The sequence below is a fragment of the Mycteria americana genome, chromosome 5, assembly GCF_035582795.1.
Source record: "Mycteria americana isolate JAX WOST 10 ecotype Jacksonville Zoo and Gardens chromosome 5, USCA_MyAme_1.0, whole genome shotgun sequence".
Classification (NCBI taxonomy): domain Eukaryota; kingdom Metazoa; phylum Chordata; class Aves; order Ciconiiformes; family Ciconiidae; genus Mycteria; species Mycteria americana.
Genome location: NC_134369.1, coordinates 54,526,368 through 54,546,035, shown reverse-complemented (window position 1 = coordinate 54,546,035; position 19,668 = coordinate 54,526,368). Strand labels below are relative to the sequence as shown.

The 19,668-nt window shown below is 41.3% G+C and overlaps 1 protein-coding gene across 5 annotated transcripts in view; it reads left to right on the top strand.

Annotated features, from left to right (window-relative positions):
• Positions 1–19,668, top strand: part of FOXN3 (forkhead box N3) — a 210,455-nt gene that overhangs the window by 173,679 nt on the left and 17,108 nt on the right. For 3 of the 5 annotated variants that reach the window (XM_075503418.1, XM_075503416.1, XM_075503419.1), the window contains exon 5: positions 12,030–12,095. The exons of 1 other annotated variant lie outside the window; for it this stretch is intronic. In XM_075503418.1, coding sequence (XP_075359533.1) covers positions 12,030–12,095 — 66 coding nt within the window. The remainder of the gene's footprint in view (positions 1–12,029; positions 12,096–19,668) is intronic. One more of the 5 variants, XM_075503420.1, reaches the window with a different exon arrangement.

Below are 19,668 nucleotides of genomic sequence, written 5' to 3'. Positions count from 1 at the left end.
AGCTGGCAGAGTTAGTATGAACCGTTTGCTGTACGTACATGAAGCAGAACTCTAAAAGGCCAGAGAGATGCCTGCGTGCTGCACTGACAAGGATTACAGAAACTCGGGGTTAAAATCAATAAACCAGCTCTCACTAGAGTTTGTGGAAATTTTGGAGTACGAAAAGAAATGTGGGGCATTTTTTCTATTTGGGTGTAAACGCAAAATTGACAAGAAGACTTCATACTCACTAAAAGCAAGCCCTCCCTTTCTTCGTGGCGGCTTTTGTCATACTGCCTGCTTGGCTGGAGCGACAGCCGTTCCTCCCCAGCAGGGACACGGCTGCCTGGGATGGGGAGCTATGCTGGGGAGCTGCAGGGGAAACGAGATCTAGCACCATTTAAAAGGTGGTTTCCTCTCCGGCCTTGCTGTGTGCCCATGAGAATGGCGCAAAAGACACTTGTAATTCTCGTTAATGAAAGCACTAATGTTTTTACAAAACTGTCCTGAGCTATAGTTAAGCTGCCCAGCTGTTCCAGTCTGGGGCTGAGCCCTGCAGGATGCTGGTACTCTGATCCTCTTCCACGGGGACTACTCATTCTCTGGCTTGTATACACATATAAGTGCTTTCCTGGATTACAGCCACAGCTCTCACTACTATCTGGATAAAGCTTCATTTCATTTTTTTTTTTAACCGTCCACCAACTTCTTTTAGGCACAGCCTGTGCACATGGTCAGTTTGGGTCCCCGTTCACCGCATAAAGAGAATGGGACGAGAGCCCCTTAGCTTACCCACTCTGTTTTGTGAAGTAAATACGCTCTACACCTTTCAGCTGAAAGAGTTTGCAAAGGAATTCTGGTTGTATTCAGCCCGTTCCTTACTCCTCCGATAATCTTGCCTGTCAGCTAGCAGCAATGGAGAGTCCAAAGAGTTTTGACAGGATCGTTCATAGCAAATCAGAGGTTTGCAGAAGTGGAATCCTGTGTCTCCCCTTCTTTTTTAATTAAAACAAAACAGATAATAGTAAGTAAAAGGTTATTTCAACCGTTTTGGATAGAGAGGAGCTACGTGATAGCAGTTTGGCACGTTAGAGGCATCCAAGGGACCTGTAAATGCAACTTAGCTGCAAAGTCTTGTTTTAGTGCTCGCCTTCCAGAGACACGAGTGAATTATTCTCTCGCCACATTTTGGTTCATGGCATTTCATATTTCCTCTGTTTTTCAAATGTTTAAGTAAAAAATTCCAGCGAAGCCAATATTTAACTTACATGTTTGCTACTATATAGCACAGATGGTACTAAATTGTTGCATTAGCAAAGTGTTTACTGGAAGATCTTAGATGCATATGTAACTGAATTCAAGAAAAATGTAAGCAAAAGCAAGTTTGATAGGTTTTTTTTCAGGTTTACAACATGTCTACTACAAAATCTCTTCTATGAAGTATTGAAGTAAGAAACAAAAAAACCCTAATAACTAGGATGTAATGTTTAGTCTAGACAAACTGTGTTGCAGTTGTTTTAAATAAATCCTATTATTACGTATGCTATTTAAGCTAAGTTAAAGCCCTAACCTAAGGCTGACTAATTTCACTCTTGAAGTCTCTTCAGTGCTCAGGCAGCCTATGTTCACTGTGTTGCTTTCAGCAGGAGCTTTCACTAAAAAAGGCCAGTATGGTCTCAGAATATTGATTGTTGTAATTAGAAAGTAATTCTGCTACTCTATTGGTTATCTTGTAGACGTCTGCAGTGGGAATGTCAAGATCTTCAAAGGCTATCTTTATTTTCATATGTCTTTATAATAATTCTTCAAAAACGATGTTAGCTCCTGCACTGCCTTACCATTGGCCTACATCTCATCCCTCAGCCCACTTGGGAAGCTCTCCAGCAAAAAAAGTCAAAAGGCCCTAAACACTAGATTCCTGCTCTTCTGTTTTTTCCTTTATTTGAAAATTAAGGAACTTTAGAAGGAGTATTGCAGGAAGAGTGGAACCAGTTTTGTCAGATGATGGCAGTGTTGCTGGGGCTGTCTTCCCTCCTCCATTGATTTCCTTCTGAGAAGCAGAAGAGCAGCTTGTTCCAGCCATGTTGAACATCACTGCCTGTGGAGAGTGCTCAGCCGTCATCCACAGACCTGGGCGAGTCTTTGGCATCTCCACGTACAGGCTGGGGCTGGCTCACAGAAATGCAAAATAATGATTGTCAAGCGCTCTGATGGAAAACAGGCTTTAGTCTGCTTCTGTTTGGGTAAGTTTGTGTCTAGTGCTGTTGGTCTTTAATGGGGATACACTTGCAAAAGGTTGGCAAGGGAGAAAGAGTTGCCCCAGCAGGGTTTTCCAATGTGTTTAATAATAGGTTTTCAAAACTAGTGATTTGATTTATATGTTTATTGATTGATTCATACTAGTGACTGTTAGTTGGCCTCAATCTTAGGAAGAAAGGAAGTAAACGGTACAGACTTTGATTTTTCTTTATTTATAATATGCCTGCCTGTCTTGGACATAATTCTACAAACAAAAAGTAATCTGTTCTCTCAGGTGTGACTTTACTCAAGAATTAGTATTAACGCACCTCCATTTATCCACTGTCCCTCCTGGGGAAAAAAACACCTAATCTGGAACTGGAGGGCAAGCCTTGGCTGGCTATCATGGCTGTGTGGTATGGAGTTGAGCCCCAGCAGACTGCATGCCTGCCTGTCTGTGTACCTGCTGGTTGGTCATGCTCATACTGTTTTAACATACTTCTGGTGGCAATTCTAGCTGTCCCACCTACTTCCACACCTTGAAACCCAGGATTGCACAGCATACACCAGAGTGGGAACTGTTGGACTTGCAGCTGATTCTTCCAGCCTTTCCTGGGTTCACGAAGAAGCCCCTGTGCACAGACCTCCCTAAGCTGTGGGCCACCGTCCTTCCCTTCTGGTTCTCCCAGTTCCCCACGTACAAGGCTCTGCCTGCTGGCACCTCTCTGCACCTTCCTGCCTGGACCTGCTCTGCTGTCCTGCAGAGAAAAGCAGAAGAGAGAAGGCAAGAGTCTGAACAGAAGTTTATATGCAGGCATGGGAGTGCAAGGGGAGAGCTGAGACCACTTGCAAGCCAGGTCTCACGTGGCTTGCTCACTGGCTTTCCTTCATAGTGCCGTGGTTCGAGTGCTACTGGAGTAGCCTCTGGCCAGCTCCTCTTCATAATGCCGGGAGTCTTGCTTACATGCTTAAGGCTGCTGCCACAGAGCTCAGGCCAGCCGTGTATGACAGCTGTGGGCCTACCTCACCACTCGCGTTGCGTTGACTGTCAGGTATGAGGCTCCAGCTCTGTGCTGCTCTCGTCCAAGTGCAGATAGCCACCAAGCTTCAGGCATCCCACCTGAGTTCAGCAGCTCAGGGCACATCGCACACTGGAAGCTGATAGGCATGGGTCCTGTCTGTCCGTAGCACTGCCCGTAAGCTTTGTGCAGGTCAGCTTTGTCATGAAGTGGTGTGAAGTCTGGTCCTGGAGTGTCAGACATCATCCTGGTGCTTCTGCAGGTTTATGTAAATAAGCCTCTCTACAAATGGGCTTCCACTGGCATAGTTTCTTCATGACTGTGTTTTTGTGCTCTTTCCCTCTGTGTCATAGTTTTGCAGAGGGCTTACCAGCCCTAGAGAAGCACAGTTCGGAAGGCAGCTTCTGGAGAGTCCCTTTCCCTGGGTCACGTTGTGAGCAGCAACATTGCATCAATACTTCTGAAAACTCACATTCAATCTTTTTACTTTGTTCCAGCTCCTGTTAGGAGAGTTTTCCAAAATACCATTGCTCTGTTGTCTAGAAATGTTCTGGTTACCAGTCTGTCTTCAGCCAATGTTGCTTCACTGAAGCTGTCTTTAAACTTAATAGTTGTTCTTCTTTGCTTTCCCTCCCTGCATCCCATGGTGACCTCATCGTATTGATAGAGTCTTACTTCTTTTCTGCCTTTGTTTTGCTTAACTGAGCAAGCCAAGCTTTGTTTTCTCTCCTAAAGTAGGTTTCCGTGTCAGTTCAGTTGTCCAGCTTGTTTTTTTAGCTTTTTTGTTCTTTTTTTCAAAGAATGAATCTTTCCTACTTTTCTCAGGATACAAGTTGGAGCAAGCTCTTTGCACAGTGACTTGGAGGAGGTGCAGCCTTCCCCAGGCTGAGGTCTAGGGTTCCTCAGCTCAGTCTGTTTTCCAGAGGTTTCAGAGGAACCATTTAGTTCATCAAAACTTGCTCTTTGGAAATCATAGATCTTAAACAAAATTAGGCTTGCTGTTATCCTTCCCACTTAATCTAAACTGAATCATTTCATGGTCCCCTGTTCCAAAGTCATTCTCGTTACTTAAGATAAAGAGCAGAAAAGAATCTATTCTTGTTCATTCAGCAACGTGGATAAAGAAACTTGTCAGCTGTCACATCCAGGAATAACTGGCCTTGCCATGGTTAATAGCATTTGTTCTCCAATCTGTACTATGAAGTTGGTCTCCCGTGTTGACATAATTCCCATTTCTTTAATGATGCAGAGCTCTATCCAGACCCATATCTGGTGCAAGAAGTCAAGAGCAGACCCAGTGTCTCTCTCTTAGAAGTCTTCTTTGACTGTCTTTCCACAGCATTTCCAAACAAACTCTATTTTCTTCTTTCTTTATTTCCGAAGTCTGCTGTTTTGTTACTGCATGACAGTATCCTTCCGTATAAACCCCCTATTTTTTTTCCTTGAAAAGCACAGACCTTTTGACACCTGTTTCAATAATAATTGCTGTTCTACCCTGTTTGTGAATTGTCCTGTAATAACACTAGTGCCTTGAGTTCCTCTTTTATTATGTCAGTCTGCCTGCGTTATTAGCACACAGCTATTTTAGCTGTTGGGTCTTTTGTTCACCTTTTCTGCTCTTGTTTTTGGTTTTAGACTGCATTTGGCTCCCTACTTAGACTATATACAGTCCTTTCACTGGCGATGTCACATGCCTGACCCCTTTTCTCATCATTAGTAGCATTTTTTTCCTTCAAATCCCTGAAATACCTTTCTCACTGTTGTTTTCATGTTTATCTCACATTTTCCCCTTTGCTTTCTGGATTCTGAAACCGGTGTGGAATTTATGTTCGCCTTCCCCTGCCATGTTCATGCTGTGGGTTGTGCTGTGGTGGTTCCAGTAGTTGGGATGTTTGGGTGAAGCCCTCCTGAAGACTCATCTTGCAGTGAAAGTACCCAAAAGTCACCTTTTCCTGCAGAACCAGTGGCTGAGAGAGGGGGCACTGTAAGCATTTCCCCAAGGGTCACTCGGGCTATGCGAGATGCGTTGGTTCTTTTCCAGTCAGGATGTCTTGCGCTTGCTGGACTGAAAGACATACTCGGTTCTCAAGATCAAGTGGACACAAATGCATTTTGAAATAGCATGAGAGAGAAATGAGTGCTGACATACAACAAACACTTGTATGGGACAGTAAGATATGGTTTATTTGGTCTTAAATGGTCAGAGTTTTGTAGAGGGCTTCCTCCTGTCAGCCGTCCTCCCACTTTGCTGGAAGAAAAACCTATTGTTAGCAGCAGGGACATTATGAAGGCTTGAGCTTGAGCAATGATGACCTTGATGTCTCAGTTAGAGATAACACACACCTGCCTAACTGGGGACAAAGAGCACGTATGTTTGTGTGTATGTGTATCCTTTGGTCAAAAAAAAATGTGTACAACCTGTAAGGCTGCAAGGAGTTACAGCCCTCATAATCCCGTCTTCCACTGTAGAAGCTGAGGCTGCAGCAATCAGTTAAGAAGATGGTTGAAATTCCTGATCACAAATCAGGTAAGTTCGTGATGGAACAGCAAATTGTTTCTCTCTTCTTCTGTGCTGGGCTCGCTGGCTAGTGCTTTCTCCAGCTGATGTTTTCGTTCAGTACTATAAGCTGCACAGGCTGGATGGAGTCAAAAAAGACTTTACTGTTGCCTTTGTGATGGGTAAATTTTACTTTTGCATCCTTCAGCACTGAAAATTAAGCTTCCCAGTAATGTACTCCAAAAGGAAAAATTCTTATAAACATAAAGGAACAAAACAAAAGCAAAAATCTCTTGCCCTGTTTTTAAGCAGAGAATGTATTATAATATGCCATTTTTATGTATAAGGTGTCTATCTACTCTCTCTTTAGTCAGCTGTCTCTTAAAAGACTTTTATATTGCACTGGTAAAACATATTTCAGTGTTGTGAGTCTTTCTTTTAACAGTTAATTGATCTTAATCTTTACTACTGAGATGAAAAGTTAGGGTGATATGTTTTGGTTTCATGCAGCTTTCCAAATGATAGATGAACCTCTTTGCGTTTGGGCATGTGTAAGACCTTCTGTAACTCTTTCTCCTACCTTTCTTTATATTAAAGCTAATATTTTTAACAAGAATATATGTTGTAACTGTTTGTTTATACAGTTTTTCAGCTGATAAAATGGTATTGTTAGAGAATGGAAATTGTGTGTGTAGCTTCATGATGGTACAAATTTAATGAAATAGAGGAGCAGGAAGAAGGTTTCTGTCATAAATGTTCTGTATTTGAAAATTAGACGTCTCAGAATAATTTGTGCCTTAGCTTACTTGGCAGTGCCAGAAATGAACTTAAAAAACAGGAAAAATGACTGGTTTGTTTAGACCCGTACCTTTCTTCTGTGTCTCATACTAGATCCTTTCAAAGGAGTGGGAGAACCACTGTGACTGCCAGACCAGTTTTGTATTGCTAGTGAAATTGCTTCCTCCTGGCCTCTGTTATATAGCTTCCAGAATTCTCATTCTTGGTCTTTTGTGCACTGTTGTTGAGGTATGGATGTAATTTCTTGTTTCTTCCCAAGATCTTGGTTCTGAATCCTATTGGTTTACCATACACTTCCACAAGTATTCTGTTTATTTTAAGAGCTCTACTCAACCTTATTTAAATATTTCAGAAGTGGACTCAGTGGCATCCTACACCAAGGAGTTTGACAGAGTTACAGTACTTACAGTTCTCTTCAGGTATTTCTTTCTATCTTGCACATTGCAGTTTTATTTTAACAGCTATGTTCTTATTCTGTCATCAGGCAAAATAAATTAAAAATAGGAAAAAAACACAAAGAAAAAACAAACATAGAAAAAAAGCCTTCACTCTGTTAATTATTCTCTATGTCTTTGACCTAACCTGACTCATACCAAGGTTAACCATCATGATGTGGGAAGGGAAAAGGCACATCTATTAACAGACAAGTTAAATAGGGGCAAGCTGCTATTTGCTCTGTTGCAGTTTAATAAGCCTGAAGGTAAAAGGTGGAAGACAGAGTGTTGCTTTTGCAACATTTTCCTGCAGTTGAAAATTGAGAACATCTCAAAGTATCAGTTCACAAAAAACACGTAGGGATGGGCTGTGCTAGGAATTGAAGCAGGGAGTAAAAAGACTGATCTTGTAGAAAAGGAATAAACTGGACTTTTATCTTCTGAGTACAGTGGCAGTAAGTTTTATGCATTCCAGCTAGAGTAGAGCACTTGAATGGAAAAAGGCAGTGGAGGATGCTGAGGCAGAAGTAGAAGGGGCCAAAAGCTAGCATGCTGAATGGTGAAGTGAAATTCTTTACAAAAATAGTTCTATTTTAGATGTAGTAACTTTAAATTAAAAGAAGATCTTATAAATTCCTTTCTGATGAGATAACATGGCAATGGTTGTAGTGTACAGATGGTGCAGTTTATTTACTAACTATGTTTTTTACATCAGTTGGCAGTAACATTTTAGTAGTACCTAAATATGCATCTTAAGTGCCTCTCTCTAGGCATCTGTGCTGGAAAATTCAGGCCATGGTTGCTTTGAACTGCTTCAGCTGCTATTTTCTTTAAAACCTTACAGTATGGCTGTAAAAATAAATACCCTCTAGCAAAATCAAGAGGGACTGTGTTACCCTAATTTTTATTACGATTTAGTTGGAAGGGGATGGGTTGGAAGCATTCCGTGAAATCAGATCAAAGTTTGAAATAAAAATATCAAAATAATATGAATTACTATAAAACACTTCCTCTCTCTATGAAATGAACTCGGATCAGAGATCACAAACATAATAAAAGGACAGCTGTCACATCCGGCTTTCTCAGGTACCCTGTTTGGTTTTAATTATTTTTTGTCAATTCTAGAATAAACAGTCTATTACCTGAGGGTTACCCTCTGCATTGCTGAATGTTTGTATGTAATCTCATGCCAAAATATTTCATGCCTACTATTTCGCCACTTCACATGTCCATGCAGGATAGATTCTGATCTATGCAGAATGTGCAGAGTGAAGTTTGGCTCAAAGCACGTCTTGACAATATGCACTAGATCGTAATTCCACAGAGTGATAAATTGTAGGTTAGTTCTTCAGTGAAAGAACTAGATGCAGTTTACCGATTTGGTGTTCACTTTTGAACACTTTGCTGAATAGGGGCTTGAATCTAAAATGCAGCCAACAGCATTGAGCCATGAGGTTTGTGACTTATCCTTTGTTGGTAGCATCTTCATCAAAAGAAGTCTTGTCTTTGAAAGCAATGCTGGCAAAAATAACAGTAGGCTCCCACTGCAAGGGGAGGTACTGCGGCTGTGGTGGAGTTCCTACCCCTTGTTGGCTTTGAACTGCATTGGGATGTATGCTTTCATGCTTCTGAATTTGTGTAAGTGCTTAAAGTTTCTTCCAGGTCCTTTCTGATACCCTGTGAAGGACACCTGGTGGATGAGGGACCAAGCACTGAAACTTCAGATTGTAGCGTGAAGCACTGAGTGCATAGACAGGAGCTGTCTGTTAAGGGAGAGCTGTGGCTGCTGGCAATTTTTGTCACTGTTTTTTTGTCGCTCTCTGATGTTGCCTGTTTGAGACTTTGACGTACTCTTCCTTTTTCGTACAACACCCACAGTCCTCCTTCTTCGTTGTTGTTCTTTACTTTCCTCTTTCACTGGGAAAGCTGGGCACCTTCTACTTTCCACTAGCAAAAAATGAACATACAGTTTGTGTATGCAGTCAGTTCACCACTTACTTTAATTAGCAGAAAGAAACCAGAATGTATTCATTTAAATACTTAATTTTCTAAATTCCAAAACTTTGTATGTAAAGTTATTTTTAACCTGGTTTCCTAGGGAAAGCTGTGCCTGCAATCATTTTTCACTAACCACCCACTGTTAATAACTTCAGGAGCTTTTACGTTGATCACAGGCTTTGGGTAGGGCAGAGATCTCAAGTTATGAAATCCACAGATTCACAAACGCAGACGGGCAGGTAGAAGGGAGAGCATCCAGTTACCAGTCTGGTTGGGCTGCCATGCGAGGTCAGCCCTTACCGCTAGAAATGAGAGGATCCGCATGGAAGAGGCTTCAGGAAGACTCCAGCTGTGGGGAAGGGGCCATCAGCATGGGGCACTGGTGGGTACCAGGAGTCTAAGCAGGAAATGCCAGTCCAAGGAAAGGCACCCTTCATTCATCTGCCTTCAGTGCTGTTCCTCATGACTACTTCTTGGCTCTTCTACCTGACGTCCTTCTCAGGAGAACACTTCCAAATGGCGAGCATAAATGCCGCGCAAGAATGAACTGGCCTTTCAGTTTGCCCTTGGACGTTGCTTGTGCGCCTCTTTGTGCAGTCTCTGACTGCTGGCCCTCGGCCCTTGACTTCCTTGTGCAGCCAGACCCTCCTTTTTTTTTCTCTCTCTGCAGAAGAACGACCCAAAGCGCATTGTCCTGGATCCTACTGACACCACCCTGCGTGCATGTTGCCAAGCCCTCTTACCTCTGCCAAGGCGTTATGGAATAGCTGTCTGGTTTCTTCAAGAATATACCAATAGAAACAGAGCTAGACACCATAGCAGGTGTGGATGTGCTTGAATCATGGTTCTGCTTTGGAAAACAGCTGCTGTGGATGCAGTCGTGTGTTGTAAAGAGCTCGTGTTAGTGTCGTGAAGCCATTACAGAAACATGGTGGTACCATTAGTGGTCCAAAGGCTAAGAATGTACCTTTCAAGATAAACTGGTTGCATCAATTTTCTCTCAAAGCACAGAGTTTGTTACACAGACAAAACCCGAAGTCAGCAGGAATTGTGTTTTTTCTGGTTGTGTCCTTTTCTTCTTTCAACAGCAAAATTAGCATTATGCTACAATGGTACTCAGTGGTGGGACCTTATTTAAAGTAAAACAAGAAAACAAAATTTAGGAACAGCTGATAAATACTGAAGTTGGCTGTATGAATTATGATACAGTAAATTCAACTTCTAACAATCTTCTGATTTTATGGTATGAAAGAGATGGAAGAATTCTGGTTTGGTTTGGCTTTATTTCTCAGGCTTCTTTGCTTTTTGTCTTGCTTTTTACTGTTAGGTAGATTATTCCTCTTCAGTTTGGCTAAGGGGAAACTCCTGCTGTGTGGGCTGTGTGGACCCAGTCCTGCACCATGGCATGTGTTCGGGGGTGAGGCTGTTTGGAAATGGCGCTTTCAGCGTAGATGCTCGCAGCAGGAATATTGCTTTTGATGTATCTTCAGACTTGAAGATGAACATAAGTTGGTAAAGCTGCTTTTCTGAAGAGTCTGCTGGTGACTTTTGGAAAAGGCTATGCTGACCTGTCCAGGAGACAGACAGGCACCTGCTTTCTAGTACGTGGGCACCTTCTATACTAATCTAGTCTGCTGCTGCTTCAACTTTAGTTTTACACCTGCTACACTGTTGCTCTGTTTACTGTTTCAGCAATTAAATAATAGAGTAGCCATTAGGATTGTATTTCCAGCTACTCACAGAAAAATAGTACATACTTAAACTAATTAAAAAATCCCTTTTTTTTTCTGAATTGGTCAAGTGAATTTCTATTTTGCTTAAGCAGATATTGAAATCATCTCTCAATGTCATTTGTATTGTTAATAAATGGCAGGACTTTATACCACATCACATTACTCTACTGGAAATAAATTTGAAATGTATAAAGGAACAATATACATATATTTTTAACAGTGAAAAGTAATTTTCTGACATAATAGCCAAAATAAAGTGCCGTGAAGCTATTAGCAGTAAATTGAATTTTTTTGTATGTAATTTAGTATAAATACTGACAAGCTGGAAAAAAAAAACCCAAACAACAAACGCATACTCATTAGTCATTCAGTTTAGCAGCACAGAGGCAGCAGTCGGCCAGGGTGTGCGTTTTTATGTCTGCTTCAATTGCACACTTCATTTATTTGGACATGGCATAGGCGGCTTTCTCTGTCGCACAGCATCACTGCGCGATTAGCGAGTTGCGCCCCAGGGCAGCTGGGACGCTTTGCTGGGGCAGATGTTCTTTTCAGCTTATTCAGTGGCCGTTCTGGGGTTGTTTACTGTTGTCATAGCTACCTGCATTGCCATAGCAGCCGAGCTGCTGTGTGTGAAGCAAGTGAATATAGTTATAAACGGATCATATTTTGGTCTGTCTCTATAACTTACCATCTGTCAACTGACTGTTCGTGGTGGATTCAGAAACCAATTTAAGAATAACAGCAGCCAGCCGAAGATTTTTGCTTATATTAAAGTGACAACGGATGAGGATGCAAATAAGTTGGTGCTTCAATGAAACGCTAGTTTCTTTTTTTTTTCCCCCTTAATTGTAGCAGTTTGGCTTCCAACACTTTCTCAAACATCGCCGAAATCCTTATCAACAAATCGAAATGACCGAGTGTCTTCTTCTATACTTGCTCAGGTGTAGATGTTCCTTACGCTTTCCCACTCTACTGTCAGCCCTTCCCTGTGTGTTGCTTCCAAATTGTGATGTTGCACCTGCTTTCACAGATCCTTTGTAATAAAATCGAAATACTCTCCACAGAATTCAATAGCGAATTCATGAGGCTAACAGCAAAGGTATCATGCACACACGAGTATGGTTTGGTGACATTCATCACTGTGCTCTACTTAATAGTAGCAATGGGATCACATGCAAGTTTGGGGGTAAATTCAATGTGTGATCAACGAGCCCTCTGAATAATGAACTCATAGCTTTTCACTGCAGAGATGTGGTTGAACCTATAGTTTAGCAACGAGGGCAAGAAGATTAGCCCAGTTGTAAATAATGTATTTATTGGTTGATTTTTCCAGATCCTGACATTGATGCTGCCACTGCCATGATGCTTTTGAATACTCCCCCTGAGATACAAGCAGGTTGTGAGTAGATATTTCTATAGCATATAGCAACATAGACGTGTAAAGTTAATATTCTCTTTTATAAGTATACAGCGTACCAGATAAAAAGAAGGATTTAATTAAGAAATACAACTTCCCTTGTAGACCCTTACACTTCCTTGACCCTTACATGAGTATAATTTTGTGGTTCATACTACATTCTTTGTTACATGAATAATAGTAATCCGTGATCTCTAATGTAAAAGAGGGGTTATTGTTATTCATGACATACACATAATTGAGCAACATACTATTATCCATACTGATAGAAAGACCTGGGGCAACAGCCAGGAGAAAGGCAGAGAGAGAAAGAGAGCAAGAGAGCGAAGGGTACATATATGGCATATGGTTTTGTTTTCATTTTGTTTTGATTTGACTCCCATCGTGTGAGTTACCACAGCCATCTGGATACTTTCCATTCACTTGGGCACTGTTTCAACTCCTTCCTTGCACACATCCTGCCCATTTTGCTTTTTTGCTCTGTCTGATGCAAGGCAGTAGGCAGGCTCCGGGGAGCAAGGAAAGGTCTCATTTCCTGCCAATACTGTCCTCCTTGTTCTGTGACCAGACCCGAGGTTTTGATGCTGTATATTAACAGAGCGCTGAAGAGGCCTTGGCCCCCACTGTACTGGGCTGTGCAAATAGGGCAGGAATCATCCTGCCCCACAGAGCTTGCAGTGAAGGTATTAGAGGAATCCGTAGAGGAATACAGCTGCAAAAAGCAAGGAGTACAAGAAAACAAACATATCGCTGGTCAGCAAGCACGGTAGTAATGCCAAGTGACAGGCAGCTCTAAAAAATAAAGGCAGAAGTTAAAATAGAAGCCATTATCAAGCCTGTCTAGCATCACCACTATTGTTCTAGCTCACGCAACCAAATCCAAATTCCAGGGGAAGCCTTGATTCGCACTTTGATACTCTGCCTCGGGAAGAGAATCAATTACCATCAAAGCATTTCCTGCGCAGCCAAGGAAAGCTATTGTCAGCCTGCTTTGTGACCCTGCCAGAGAAATGCCTCTTGAGAAGCTCCTCTCTGGGGAGAGCATGAGGTACCAAGAAACTGTCCATTCTGGAAAGAGAGAAGAGTGGTCCTTGTCCTCCTCTCCTAACAGCCTACAGGGGCTGCGCGCGGTAAAAGGGTGAGCAATCCCAGCTAGGTGTAGGTAGGAAAAAGGAGAGATTTTATCAGGGAGAGGAGGTTATCGTTGGGCTTAGTGGGGAGAATAAAATGAGAGATCTTCAAAGGATCAGAAATTTAAAGAAGCCAGGTTTGTGGGGGCATAGAAAAGGGGAAGAGAAGTTGGGGTAGAATGAGAGTGCAGGGGTAAAAGGCTATGTGAGAGAGGGAAGAGGAAATAAAGCAGTATGTGCACAGAAAAGGATGGAGAAAACGCAGAATAATCTGAACTCCTGGAGGAACTGGAGAGCAGGAGAAGATTGCAGACAAGAAAGGGAGGAGATCCATAGTAAAGCTGCATGTACTAAACACACTGCAGATTTTTATCACATGCGCATGTTTGCCAGCATTGCAGGTGTTTGCGTGGAAGTGATTTGGAGACTTGGGCACTGTCATTTCACAGGGATCATAGCTTGCAGGTTGGCAAATGGCTTATTGCTATTTTAGTTTGTAGAGGTCGCTCTGCAGAAGGAAATTCTAGCCTTCTACAAGTCTGGCATATCTCTCTCCCCATGTCACCTTCCCAGTGGGCTGTTGTGTCAGGGCATCAAAAACGAGAGGGAGATGAAAACAGAAAGATGGCTCCCTCATTCACATTGCTCCCTCCTTAATGTCTGCAAGTAACGAGGCCTTCCTCTGTGCCTTCAAACTGAAATGCAGGGTCGGCTCAGAAGTTTATGAATCCTTCCAAATGTTGGGTAGAATTGGCTGGTGCCAGGAGCAGAGGGCAGAAACTTCTGCCAGGGTGGTAGTTTTTATCGTAACCTCAGAGGTCCTCTAAATTACAAAGGAGAAATATTTTTGTGCATGTGTGAATGGATACCTAAGGAAGTAAAGCAGCCTGTCCTATGAATTGCAGTTGGGTCTCACTTACCTACCATGTTAGGAAAATCTTGGGCAACTTAAAGCAAATTAATTACTACTGCATGTCAAGAAACAATTGCATGAAAAATCACATTTAAAATTAGTTTTCACATAAAAGGCAATTGGGCTATAAAAATTTCATTGCAATGCTGAGCATCATCTAGAATCTCACAGTTCATTCTCTGCTCTGTCAGTGACTACAGTGGTCTGTAAATCAAGCTGTGAGTGATCAGGGCAGTAAGCATGCTGGTACTGTTTGATCCCTTGAAGATTTAGAGTTCTGTTTGTCGTATCAGATTGTGGTGTCAAGCATGTGCTCAAGCCATCAGGGCTGCAAAATGCCCCATCTTCTCAAGACAAGCTTGCCTGGAAGTGATCTGAAGAGGGAGAGACATAGTTTACAGTTTGGCCAAAGGTATTAATACCTGACTGAAAACACCCGTTTGGTCTGAGAGTCTGACTCTGAGTGTCCCGGTTACTTCCACAACAAAAAGACAGTCAGATGGAGGCAGAACCCGAGTGTCACTTCATGGTATAACAGCTTGACAAGTCAGAAAATTTAAAACTCTGGTCCATTAAGGCCTTTGCCTGTCCTACAGACATTTAACCATCATTGTGAAATGTGGATACCTCTAAAGCAGATTGTGACAGAGTCTGGATTCATGTTTGGTGGACAGTTACATGTGTTGGCTCTTGACTTTGAAGGCATCTTCTAGGATTAAAAGCTACCTTTGCAGCAGGATAAAAATCCGTGCTTGTGTAGGCAATGTGGATGCTGAAAGCATCTTTAGGAAGAAGTTAGCTACAGCCATCATTCAAAGTCTTATTAAAATTTAGTCTTTTAATATAGTCTGTCAGAAAGGAATCCCATCTCAGTGGCATTAGAAAATCCGGAGTAAACTATTCCTGCTTTGTAACAGATTGATTAATTAGCTTTACGGTTTTAAATGACCGTTTAAAATTCCATACCCATGTGTGAAACACTGCTAACAACCACACATGAATTTTAAAATCAGCTTTTGCTTTTATATGAAATCTTGAAATGGTGTCTGAGCTGGCACAAACATTGCTTACCATTTACCCCTATCACACCGTGCTTTAGTTTTCATGCAAAAAAGAAGGCAGACTAAAAGAGTAAAACATCATTATTAGGCTTATTTTGTGTTTGAGGGGGTTTTACTGTATAGACTCGTGAAATTGATTGTTCACATTGTCACTAAAGGTTGGAAATAATGCAATTATAGTTGGGGTGTTGACATCAGAAATCAATTCCTAAAATATTAACACTTTGCAGTATTTTCACAGACCAAATATTTCTATATTGTAACTAAAGGCAGAAGTTCAAAGTAGCCAGCTCTGTGCAAGACTCTACTGAAACATACAATCCAGCTGGCACCAAGAATAAAGCATGAAAGATACTGTGAAAGATACATGCTAAGAAAGGGCATGTAGGAACATAGTTTTAATACTTTTTTTGCTTCAGTTTATGGAAGTCCTTGTATTTCATCAAGTTTTGTATGGTTTGATTACGTTTAAAAAGAAACAGCAACTGAAGCACCTGCTTTCTTCAGTAGCAGCTATCACAAGTTACGAATACTTTGGATTTTATTAGTAGCCAGTACATGAGTATTAATTCCAAAATACGTGACTTGCATTGAAAACTGTATTTTGACCTGCAGCGGCCTGGGTACTGGCTGGGCCATCTTGGGCAAGTTGCGTCAAATTTCTGGGCCTGTTTTCCCTGATGGGAATCTAGTTCCCAGAGAGGACAGAGGAAAAGGAGATGGTGAACAAATGGTAAAGCTCAATATAGAAGTCATGGCTACTAACTCAGTGAAGTGCGTGGGTTAGTTTTGTACAATTGTTATGATTTTCAAGACTTCAATTCTTACCAATGATTTGAAAGTAAATGTTACCAGCTGTCACTCCAGTGTAGCATTCCTGACTCTTAGGAGTGTATCGTCCTGGGCATGTCATTTAGTCTTGCCAAACCATTGTGTTTTGCCATGAATAAAACGGAGATTGGTTTTGGTGGTTTTGCAGTGGGTTGGGACTTCCTGAGATTCAAGTCACTGTAAGCATTTTAAGTAGTAATACCTTCTTAATTGGTGAGGTCATCCTGAACTTGGAACCAGTTGCTCTGAGGGAAGGACCAGTAAGAAGGGAGTGTGTGTAGTGTATCGCTGCTGCTGCTGCTACTGCTAGTGAAACAACGCTGCGGTCAAAGTGATTATACTGGAAATCTTGATTTAATTCAAGAAGCTCCTGACTCAGTGATTTATACATAGCTTCAAATTCATGAGTAGTCCTTTGCCCGTTGCTATATAATTTGGGAATTGCACACAAATGTAAGTACATTGCTCAAGCTGAAGTTTAATACTGCAAACAGCTATAAACAGTGCTTGCAGACAGGGTTTGGGTAGAAACTGGGAAACTGAGAGTCCTCTCAGCTCTGAACATCCGTCTTCTGTTTTCGATACTGCTCACCCAGGTTAGCTGGAAAGTGGTGGCCTTCAGGAGACTTTGCAACACTGGTTTTGTGGGTGGTTCCTTACAGGAGACTGAAGTGCTGTGATAAAGATGTTTGGGAAGATAGGAGCATGGAGTTTTGCTGGGTGGTTCTTAAAAAGCAGGCTTTCCAAGGGTGAGATCAATGTCTCTCTGGTTTGGAAATCTTTATTAGTCTTTGTCTCAAAGCATACAAAACTCAGAATAGTTACATATATTTCAAATTTGATGGGAGGAGAGTAATTCCCTAAAGAGATCTACTAATACTGTACCTCTGTACTTCTAAAATTGTACCCTGATGAAATTTGCTTTTTAAGCTAATGCAGGTGGCTTCTATATGTGGAAAACACATTTACAAGAATCAAGACCAAAAAAATGATATAAAATTGTCTTAATAACAACAGAAATCCTCCAAATAGGATCAAATAGAACATGCTGTTTTCTTGGGACATTTTTATTGTATATGAAACTTGATAACTGTAATGTTCTGTTTGTACTGCTTGTGGACAAGTCACTTACTATAACTTATTAGACAGCTTCCCGTCTAACTTTTTATATCAGAAAATTATAAATCATTAACTGTAAAATGTTTCATAAAGCTATTTTTGCTGACAGTTCTGTATCAAAGTGAAAATTGGAAAAAGGCATTTTCATAGGGTTGAAACTTACCATTCCAGTTGCTGGGATTTTTTGGGGAGTGGCATCCTCAACCTATTAAAGAGAACCCCTTTTTTTTTTTTACTTCAGTGTTTCAGTATTAAGTCATTAAAGTGAGGAAATCGAATTGGAAAGAAAACTTACTTTTATGAAATACTTTCTACTTCTTTCTCCCTACTCCTCATATTTTGATTTAGCAGCATGGTTTAGTTTGTTGTTGAGTAGTTCCAGCATCACCAAAATGAAGAATCGCTAGCCGTGGTTTTCTACTTATACAAAAAATAACTCAGAAGATTGAATTATTTTTATTAAATGTCCTTAGACAAGGTATGAGTGTGATCAGATTATCAGCATACACTTCTCTCTGTCCTCTGTCCTCCGTGTCCCGTCATCGTCCCATCGTCGCCCTGTGCCGTCCTGTCTGTGTGTCGTCATCCCACCCCAAAAATTGTTGTTCAGGTGAATGGCTTGTTGGATGCATCCTCGATTTGCAGTTTGTTAGGACTACAGACTATGGAATTTAAGAGATGTAAAATTGTCCTTGAGCAGTAAAATAGAAGAAGTTAGGCAGATGGCATCAAATTTATGCCTGGGATAAGAGAGTTGAAGTGAATAAAGTTACACATTTGGCAGATAACATTTGCTTTTGGCAACTACTGATGTCCCATCAATTGTACATCATTAGCAATTTCCTATTTTCAGTTCTTGTAGCCTGAGATAAAGTATTCTGCTAAACACTGTCCTGGAAGAGAGATTGGCATAAAGAAGCTGAAGCTGACAGGTATTAGCAGAAACTCAGTATCTCTTGTCTATAATGATTTCTTCTGTGCTATAAGAGATGGGTCAGGGAAGAGAGCCCTGAGGTAAATGCACATGTGACATGATGACAGAAGAGGCAGAGAACCAGTCTGTCCCTACAGGATACCTTCGTACTCTAATATTCCACTTTTTTTAAAGTTTGTTTTCAATAAATACTATTCAGTCTTCCTCACTAGTCTACATGTTGGGTACCTTGAGCTAGACAGTTTAATTTACTGTATTCTTGTTTCCCAGATGACATAAAGAACATGTTTGTTACCCCTTTCTTTTTAATTTCCTTGATTTACAACAAATCACTCTCAGCCACTGATGTTTCATTTAACTTCCACGTGCCAACATTTAACCAAGAAGTTGGTTTCCTTATTTAGTGAGCTGTTGGGGTGTCAGCGTGTCTGAATGCTCTATCCATTGAGTATTTCCTCCTCCTTTTCCATTTCAATTTTGCCAAATTGCTATATTGTGCATTAGGCAATCAAATCTTCAGAGAAGGACCCAGTCTAACATGGTTTTGATTGTTGCAAAGGTCTTGGATGAGGTTGGTCACTCAGCAGGATGGGGGAAGTTTGCTTTACCTGCAGGCACACTTGCAAATAAGAGATTATGGATGCAATCTGTCAAGGGATGTGATGAAAGAAGTCCACAGTTTGGGATCTTCTACTCAGCTAATGCGCATGCAAGACCACGCTCTGAATTAAAATGATCCTGCACTGGCTGTGGAGTGATCATGTGGCCTTCTACTTACTTTCCACCTTCAGAGGCTGAATATGGGCTACAGAACAACACTGGACTTTCGGGGGCTTCTGCTGGATCTTTTTAATGCTATCCGAACATAGTGTTTTGATGGATTCAGATTCTGGTATGTTCTCCTACATGGCATTCACTTTACTGTCTGTTAAACTGTAAGTTGAAAGTTTGCTACAAAAGACAGATTATTTTCCCCCTTGGAGAATTTCAGAGATGCAGTCTTGATTTTTGACATTGGACGCATTGCTTCTCTCCACAGTTAGCCAGTGGAGACTTGAAATGCTGACAGATCCTACTCAGGTTGTGGAATTCCACCAGACCAGCATAAGATCCAAAAATAATTTCCCCGTTCATGCAGGAGAATAGGGGCAGATTCTCTGTACACGGTTTAACTCTACTCCAGTGGAAGTATTTCCCGGGTTTAAGCTTCCTGAGAGCAGAATGAGATCCAATGCCTCCTTGAAAACATAGCCGTGATGAAAGGTGAATAATGATTTTGTTGTTTCAGACTCTTTGCATTTCACTAGGAACATTTTGTGAAAGAGGAAACCTTTATCAAAGAGATGCACAGATCTTTTTGCATTGTTTTCTTGAGCTGAGTTTCTCAGACATAAACGTCTCTCGGCACTTGCACAGAAAAGGTGTAAATTACATTTCACACTTCTGCCTAGGAATTAGGAACCATGTAACCTGCCTGTACTGTTGGTTAAAGAAGCATTAGAAAAGAGGAGTCTGGACTGTAAGGTGTTAGTCCAGACTGGCGCTGATTGATGATATGGCTTAGCGC